Source organism: Miscanthus floridulus, chromosome 2 (assembly GCF_019320115.1).
Source record: "Miscanthus floridulus cultivar M001 chromosome 2, ASM1932011v1, whole genome shotgun sequence".
NCBI classification, from domain to species: Eukaryota; Viridiplantae; Streptophyta; class Magnoliopsida; order Poales; family Poaceae; genus Miscanthus; species Miscanthus floridulus.
This window is the reverse complement of record NC_089581.1, coordinates 8,896,307-8,905,313: the sequence shown is the minus strand read 5'-3', so window position 1 is coordinate 8,905,313 and position 9,007 is coordinate 8,896,307. Positions and strand designations below refer to the sequence as shown.

General features: G+C 46.4%; 1 protein-coding gene across 1 annotated transcript; it reads left to right on the top strand.

Annotated features, from left to right (window-relative positions):
• The first annotated feature begins 2,042 nt into the window (after window positions 1–2,042).
• On the top strand, window positions 2,043–4,862 carry LOC136536049 (protein STRUBBELIG-RECEPTOR FAMILY 3-like). The gene is made up of 5 exons (XM_066528471.1): window positions 2,043–2,204; window positions 3,699–4,002; window positions 4,061–4,239; window positions 4,342–4,650; window positions 4,743–4,862. Exons 1-5 carry the CDS (start codon window positions 2,043–2,045, stop codon window positions 4,860–4,862), a joined length of 1,074 nt encoding a protein of 357 aa, XP_066384568.1.
• The last annotated feature ends 4,145 nt before the right edge of the window (window positions 4,863–9,007 follow it).

The window sequence follows — 9,007 nt, the reverse complement described above, 5'->3', positions numbered from 1 at the left end:
ATGTAGATTGCTATGCTATTGGACTCCGATAGAAGTCGAGTAATGGCTGTCACTCGCGAGAGATAGGAAATATATTATTGGATTATTATCACTTGGAAAATATAAATGATGGAAAGGAAAAATGGTGACCGGGCAGAGATATGGTTTGGGTATTGGTAGGTATAAAAGGTTGTGTCACCATGGACGCGGGGCATGGCTTGGTTACACTGCTTTCTCTGTCTATGTCGATTAAGGATCGACCGTTGCATAAGGCTCTAGGAAAGTCACAAACTTATTATCCCGAGCATATACTTGGGTATGGGTGCTTGGAAGACTTGTTGCTTTCTTGTCGTGGTCCAGCTCTTTCCAGACCGACTGTCAGGGTTTTATTTTGGTGGAGGAGGTCCTTGCACCGCACTGAGTCCAGGACTCAGGGGCGGGGGCTTGGAGTCCCAGTTTGGATGGGGGCCTAGATACCCAGGATAGGAGGGTGATGGGTTGGTCCTACTTATGCCTTGGGTACAAGCGGGGCATGTGTTTTCGGGATACCCAGCTGGGGGCATTGATTCGCGTATCGCCGGGCGATCCGGTACGGCTTGTCTATGATTTAGCATCGTAGTAAGAACTGAAAGATGAAAGATAAAGAAAGGAAATCTGATTGCTTACCACCTGCTTGAAAGTAGCACGGGTGCTTACATAGAATGGTTAGTTAATGAACCAATGTGGCTATTAATAAAAATCAAATATAAGAACGCACAATTAGTAATGCTTTCTGCAAATGCAATAAACTCGCAAGCCAGATAGCCTTGTAGATCCTTGGAGTCTTTTCTTTCTCCTATCGGGTAAGTCTTGCTGAGTATAATTGAGTACTCAGGGTTTTATTCCTCCTATTACAGGTGACAGGTGGATGCTAGAGCTGACCCTTGTGTATGGATACCTCCTGGTGGGGTCAGCGATGATTCCTTTACGCTACGATCGTAGTTTTTATTTATAACTCTCACTAAATGTTTTTATGAATGAAAGTATTATAATCTTTTGTCATAGTTTATATATCAATGTTTCATCATTTCATGAATAGGTATTTATTTTAGCTGTAATTCTGATAACATGTTTATATTCCGCTGTTAAATTAAATTATTCATAACTCTGATAATATGATTACATTCCTCTGTTAAATAATAAATGTTATACTCTGATGTTGTATTAAAAGTGATATAAGAAATGGTTAAGAATGATGTAAGCTTTATTATCTCATTTGTGATCCTAATGGCAAAAATATGGATTTTCGGGTTCTCCCCTGGGGTGTGTCCAATGGAACCGAGTAATTTAGTGTTCTCCCTTAGGAGCTTAGTGTCTAATGGAAGACGAGCACTCATGGGAGGCATTAGATTAGACGGTTCTACCATAGGTGGTATCAGAGCATAAATGAGGAAATAAGGCTTCGAAAACCTTTTCTAAACTAAAATTTGACAATAAATTCTTTCCAAAAAGTTAGGGCGTTTAACTGCGAAGTTATATAAGTAGCCCTATTACTATGGTTATGTATCCAGGATAGATGGCACTCTGCGGACTTAGGTAGAATTAATCAATTTTTCTCTCCTAGGGTGTGTCCGACGAAACCGAGTAATTTGGTGTTCTCCTTGGGTGCTTAGTGTATAATGAAAGGCGAGCACTCATGGGAGGCATTAGATTACGCGGTTCTGCCACAGAGAATAACCGGAAACTTACATGAGCACCGACGAGGGGTGGCGAACGCTGGTGAGGGTGATGGGCTGGGCTCGGCCTTGAAGCCAATGTGCACAGCAGCCATCGATCATTCCATCCGTGCATCACGCCGCCGCCAACCCTAGCCTCAGTGCGAAGGCCCAGCTGCCGGATCTCGCCTTCGTGCTGAGCCACTGCTGGCAACTGTGGCGGCCTCGCCTCTAGGGTAGGGAGGTACGGTGCTAGGTTGCCGCCATGTTGTGGTGACGCTGTGCCGATGCAGGCCGGGCGCCCAGCGACGGAGGCCGGGGGCCTCGGCGCTGTACGCACTGGCTAGCTAGCCGTCAGCACTTGCGAGGATGGCGCGAGGATCCGCCGACTCCACTGGATGGAGGACCATCGGGCCGCAGATGCCGAGCGGCGCTATGTTTCCCCACGCATGGGCGCAGCGGCGATTCAGCATGGCAGTGTCGGGGAGGGGAATGGAAGCTCCAGGACGGGATTACGGGAGCGGCGCTACGGTGGGATTAGGCGATGCGCCCCTAGCGTTGGGCCTTCGGGAGATGCTGGTGGGCCGAAGGGAATGTAAAGTCTCCGTATGTGGGCTTCTTTTATTTGATTGAGTATGTGGGCCTTCTTGATGAATACTCCCTCCGTCACGTTAAAAGTGTCGTTTTTTATTTTTAGACTTCTTGTTTGACCGTTCATCTTATTCAAAATTTTTATGCAAATAGAAATAAATAAATCATTATTAAGTGTTTCTAATGATAAAATAAGTCATAACAAAATAAATATTATTTATAATTTTTTTTGAATAAGATGAACGGTCAAATAAGTCTAAAAGTCAAAAACGAAATTTTTAATGGGACGAGGGGAGTACGTGACTGCCAATAGTGATGCATAATTCTGCTAAAAATATGTTATTAAAATAGGCGGCCTAGACATATATGTTTTGACAACAGCGTAGGAACTTAGTTCTAGAATGTCATATATGTGCATACGTGCGAAATTGTTTCCTGAAGCTATTAGATATGCTCGAGAGGACCCAGTTCTAGCTGTACGTGGACCCCTAGCTTTGTTAGTCAAGCATTTGTATTTTTAAACATGTTCCCCAAACAATTATATAGATTCACGCCGCTATTTAATTTGGTGAATCTAAGAATTGACTTTATTATGAGATGGAAGCCATACATTTCTAGGTTTACTAAGAGAAATGATTTCATAATATATATTCCATAAGTTGGGAAACACAAAACTTAAATTAATGGTCCAATATCAAAATATTTGACTAAAAAAGAGAGTCCCCTTGCGTCGAAGGGTTAGCCGGTGATGGAGTTTTAGATAGGTCATACATAGTCAAGTTGTGGACAGATGCCCTCGAAATTTAAATAAATTCACGAAATTTGAATATTTATTCCACTCTTCTTATTTCAACTGTTATCTCATGGCTTCTCGTAGGGTAGCGGACGCATTACAAGAATATACAATATGATTGATGCCACCAGAGTAGGTATTAGGATAGCAAAGATGACGATGGTGAGCTCTTCTTCATCTAAGCACATTTTGAGAGTGTCAACTTCTTGCTTCTGACAATGTCCTCCGGCTTCTGCTTGATGTTTTCTTTGGTAATCTTTAGCTTGCAGCACTCATTTCAGGCTTTTTCTTGAAATGTTAAAACAGGTTGGCACTTGAATAGGGGGCTTATGCGGGTAATTAGTGTTGAGTGTGGGGTGTCTTGTCGTGAAGGGGAAGGGGCAAGGGGGGCGTTTTATAGGCGATCGACGGCGAGGTTTAGGGGTGGGTGCGCGCCACGGTGGCACTGAGCAGCATTGGGGCTGAGCAGCGACCAGGATCTGATGAGGGAGACCTGCTTCGGCAAGGTCTATCCAGCAGATCGCCCAACGGGAAGCAAGATAGAGCAACCTTGCAAGAACGCCAACTCTGACGCGTACAGCCAGTTTCTTCAGTGCTGGCATTCTCGCCTCAACCATCCCCCCTGTGTTCTTCTTCTCTAGCTTTCAGTGCTGACGCTCGACGGCGACGCGGCGAGAACGCCGGTGGCTCAGTTCCTGAAGACCGTCCATGGCGTCGCCGGTCTCCGGCACCCCAACGTGGAGGAACTCGTTGGCTGCTGTGTGGAGCACGGGCAGAGGCTGCTCGTCTACAAGCACTTCAGCGACCGCACTCTGGATGACATGCTGCATTTCGAGCACGGGGCGTCTGAAACTGGAGACACCCTCCGCTGGGATGCTCGGATTTCTGTGGCCCTCGAAGCCGCGAAAGCACTGGATTACGCCACAATGGACACACTCTGCTTGCGTTGTTGAATTGAATCCAAGCTAGTGTAGCTGTTACTGAATGCGTGGATAAATCCAAGCTAGTGTTTTTGCTGATGAGCCTGTGTCTGTGCCTGGTGTGCTTTGCAATGCAAGGTATCTTCATGAGGGGGCCGGGAAGCAGGTGGTCCACCGGCATTTCAGGCCTGAGCACGTCCTGGTCGACGGCGAGCTGAGGGTGTCGGTCTCCGAATGCGGCCTTGCTCCGTTCGTGGCTCAGGTAATAATGCTCTGATCCGAAGAACAGTTCGGAACTTCCGGGTTCCCTGAATTCCATCGTGTGTGCAAGTGTGTACTGTACTGTTTGTCTGCTCGGCTTCAGCTCTCGGATTACTGCGGCGTGACGCTGAGCTACGAGCCGCCGGAAGCGGCCGGTGGCGGCGGCGCCGCGGCGTGGACGCCCAAGGGCGACGTCTACAGCTTCGGTGTCATGATGCTGCAGCTCCTCACCGGGCGCAGACCGTACGACAGCTCGCGGGCGCGGGGCGAGAGGCACCTGGTGCCGTGGGCGAGCGCGCGGCTGTACGACCTCGCCGCGCTGGGGAAGATGGCCGACCCGCGCCTCGCCGCGTCGCCGCCGCCGGTCAGGTCGCTGTCGCGCCTCGCCGACATCATCAGCCGGTGCATACAGGTGAGTCAATTCATCATCGGTGCATGCACCTCAACGACGCGCGCGGCGGATCGATCGATCCATAAGCTTGATTCGTCTGCTTGGCGTGGCAGCAAGAGGCAGAGTTCCGGCCAGCCATGTCCCAGGTGGCGCAGGACCTGCGGCGCGCGCTGGAGGACGCGCGCGCGGGGACGGGGACCGGGAAGGGGAGCGGCGGCGCTGCACAGGCTTAGCTACTTGTGCTCATGCTCGGCTCGCCGATGGTCTTGCTCTATCACGTCACGCATGGAACGGAGCTGCACTGTGTGCTGTGCTCAGAACAGATCGGCCGACGCATCAAAGTCCGGCAGTTAACTGACGCAATGCGACTATACGTCCTTGCAAACCATCTAAATTTGATTGTATGCGTGCTTGTAAACCATGTAAATTTGATTGTATTGTTCTTTTTCTTTCTTGTACAAAAAGAATGATGAAATTATATATAGAACAGGTACAGCAGCGAAATTGATCGTCCTGACTCCTGAGTTTGCCGAGCAAGCGTTGCACCACAGGTTAATTTCTATACTTAATTTTAGGGGTCTAGTGCCAAAACTTCACATCACATGTTTTTAGGTTTCTCTTTGAAAACATTGTCGTTTGGTATTGGAGCCTCACAATCACTGCGTTTTACAATGAAACCTAATTAGAGATATAAATGTCAATATTACTTTTCATAAAAACAAGTTAAACTTAAAGATATGGATATTATTTTTCTAAAGTCTGAGTGTACACTTACCCTTTTGGATGAACATGTCTGCACAAACTAACGCTATGAACATCTCAAAAAGAGCTAGAGTGCTGGACGTCTCACTCGATGCAAGCACTTATATCAAGTCGAGAATTTAAATTCAAGTGGATATCCTAATAAACAAGCTACACCCGGTTAGCTAAAAAACATTGACTTAACAAATGCATTGTGTTAAATTCTGGGAATAACAAGACTTACTCTGCACTAGAGGTTCCAAGGAATAATCATTACACATGTTATGCATACTCATTATTAGAAAAACATGACTGATAAAAAGAAAATCAATAAAGTTATCGGACCAATTTTAATTGCCAAATCTTAAAGCCACCATCGATTAGTCCCCTTCCTCGGGAAGACAGAAGGGGATACGGAGAATTTTAACTTTGTATGGAATTTAATCTAGAACCCTCTTCAATTTCCTTCTAGTTCCTGTCAAACCGAACCAAGTCATAATTTTCAAAATAAAAAAGTCATAGGTAAAGTTGCAAGATATATCACTTGCATTGGAGTTTTTAAGCTTTCACCTAAAATTACTTCACTCCTCAGCAATAAAAAATGATGCGTCTACACAACATTCGCGTGTTTTAGGTTCTTTTCAACACTCGATTTTTTTCTCTGTACCTTCTTCCTCCTCTCGTTGTGCCACCGCCGCCCACTACCACAGCACCCCCACCGCAGGCGATGGAGGTGACAGCACAGGCGTGCGGGAAAAGGAGCGGGGTGAGTGGACAGCGGCTGCGGGCGTGGCTTTTGCATGCGGTCTGTTGTGCACTTTGCGGGTTGCATGGGTGTGGAATAAATGTAGCTAACTCTTGGGTAGCTGTTGATTTCCTTCTTGTCTTTATTCTTCGATGGTTTCTGTCTTCTCAAAATATCCCTAGTGGTGATCTTTCTAAAAGTCTACTCTATATAGAATGGGATGAGAGGGAAGAGAACAACATGAGGAAAAAATATATTCCTAAAGAGTTAGGGATCTCACAGTAGTTGTTGAAATAGATCGAAATGATGGCACATATAGGTCAGCCGCAATTAATGGACTAACCCCAAATAAGTGATGAGTAATACCTCCTTGATCACTTGGGCGGATCTTGTTAGTTGCGATGTCGAGACCAGCATATATTTGCATCTTGTCAGCATTCATCACTTCACCACCAATCGCCTTGGATATGCCAATTGATAACTTTGTCTTGCCTGTGCAAGTGGCATCCATGATTACCACCGGTTTAATCGACATCTAGAAGATATAGTTCGATCTTGTGAAGGTGAGGGATGTTGCACTGGAATGGTGAAGGGGAAAGTGCTTATGGCCCTGTAAACATTAGGTCTACCAGCCCGCGGTGTAGGAAGAGTCGACTGTGTGGTAGAGCGGAGGAGGGAGGTTTAGCATTAGGAGCACTGTTAAGTTTAGCGCTGCCAAACTAGGCATGGTATATACACGCATACATCATCAAATCTACTTAATGTTGCCAACTACATGCTTCGCATGCGAACATAGCATACACACATGTGATAGCATAATAGGATAACAAATAAATGGTATATGGACATCTACAAGGCCGCCATCAACATGTTGTCACCTCATTGTTGCCCAGGCCACTAAAGGCGCGACCGTGGATACATACAAAGTCTACAATGTTTCAGCTAGCTGGTAGACTATTCTAATGCCTATGGCCTACTTTTCTGCAACATTGTGGATGCTCTTAGATTATGTTTTTGATGGTGTTTCAATTCCATGACTAAATAAACAGTAGCCTGCTCACAACATAAAAGTAGGCAACCACGGGACACATGAGCAAGAAATAAAACGGTTTTGATGACTTGGTCCTTCGTTGCTCGATGTCCGACAACGGCGCGTGCGCCGACCCCACCACCATCGACGCCGCAGCGCACCAGCGCCCGGACACCACTCACCGACTGCGGCAGCTCGCACGCCACCACGACAGTGGGTCCCACCTTCCCTCCCTCTCCCTTCTCCATGCATGGCAGCAGCACGAGCTGCGCAACCGTATATGCGCAGCAAATAGAGCAAGGCAAGCACGCACGCAGACAACCACCACATTTACCACGCATGCACCAGCAACACCTTGTTACCTTTAACCACGCTAACTAGCCGCCGTCCATTTGCATGCACCATGCAAAGTTAGTACGCAGGCACAAGCAAAGGCCTCAGCAGCATGCACGCGGTTCGTACTCGCATGCATGCCGACCATCACGCTATGAGCCACCGGTCATGCATGTCGAGCATCCACCCTTTCGCTACACGCCGCACCGCCCACCTGCAGCGTCATCCCATCATCCTGTGCAGCCATGGTGCCATAGCGACACCATTAATGGCGAGAAGCTAAGCACCGGTGGCACAGCTCCTCCCCGGCCATAAGTAGCGAAGTATGAACCTAAAAAGAATGGAGGTGACCAAATTTAAACTAACTTTTTCAACGTCTTGAAAGCGTAAACCGTGTCTGTAAGATTTTGTATGGTCCTAACAAAGTAGAAGGCAATTTCTGAGGTTCACATCACGCTATCTCTGGCCGCATCTTTAAAACCACACCCTCTATCTCATTGATTAAATTTAAAATTGTCTGACATATTGAAAAGTGAGAATTATATTTATTTTAGGACGGAGAGAGTACTTAAGTGTTAACACTCAAAATTGTCTGCGAATAAAGTTTTATAGTCCACTAAAAGCACGGTAAAGACCCACCAAAAAAGCACGGTAAAGATGAAGCAATAAATGGTGGTCCCCGGAGAATTTATATGAGGACTGCAGTAGACTGAATGTGCAAAGTATATAAAACAAGATGGCGAGTGCCTCCCTAAGCTATCTAGAAATTCACTCAGTAAATTGAAAAGCACTGGACATCTTCACCTACGCAGGGTGGGTCGAAAGCAGATGGACACATTTAGTGCCTCCCCTCCATGCTACCATCACATAAAAACAAGTTGGGCAGGTGGACATATTTAATGCATCTCCTTCTTATCATCAGATAAAAACAATTCCCTGACCATACAGGAACATTTGTACTTACACATGCATCCATGCATCTAAGAGATGGCTTGGGTTATGTGCACGTTGCTCCTCAGCTGGTCGGTGGTTGGGGTTGGTCGCCGTTAATATGGCTCCCTAGCCAGTGTAGGTTCAACTTCCCAGCCATGCAGCGTCCCATCATCCCTTAGCACCTCCGTGTCCACCTCACCATGGCAAACATCAGGGCGATCGCTGTTGACTATGGCCGAAGATCTGCCCTTCCTTGCACCGCTCGTGTGCCCTATACTACCAGTAGCACCATCGGCATAAATGAGGAAATAAAGCTTTGGAACCTATTTCTAAACTAAAACTTGACAACAAAATCTTTTAAAAAAAAGTTAGGACATTGTATGCGAAGTTATATAAGTAGCTCTATTACTATGGTTATGTATCCAGGATAGATGGTACTCTACTGACTTAGGTAGGCTTAATCAAGTTCTCTACAGGTACATTGACTTCGAGCATAGTCCGATAGTATCAACTAGCTACAGGGAGAGATCGGTGTGCCAAAAATCAAAGAACGGTTGCCCTATATGTTGGCAATAGTAGAAGGACATATAGGACGT

Coding starts and splice junctions, on each gene's coding strand:
- LOC136536049 (XM_066528471.1), top strand. CDS start 2,043: ATGGCGCGAGGATCCGCCGACTCCACTGGATGGAGGACCATCGGGCCG. Junction 2,205..3,698: donor ATTACGGGAGCGGCGCTACG/GTGGGATTAGGC, acceptor CTTCTTCTCTAG/CTTTCAGTGCTGACGCTCGA. Junction 4,651..4,742: donor TCATCAGCCGGTGCATACAG/GTGAGTCAATTC, acceptor TTGGCGTGGCAG/CAAGAGGCAGAGTTCCGGCC.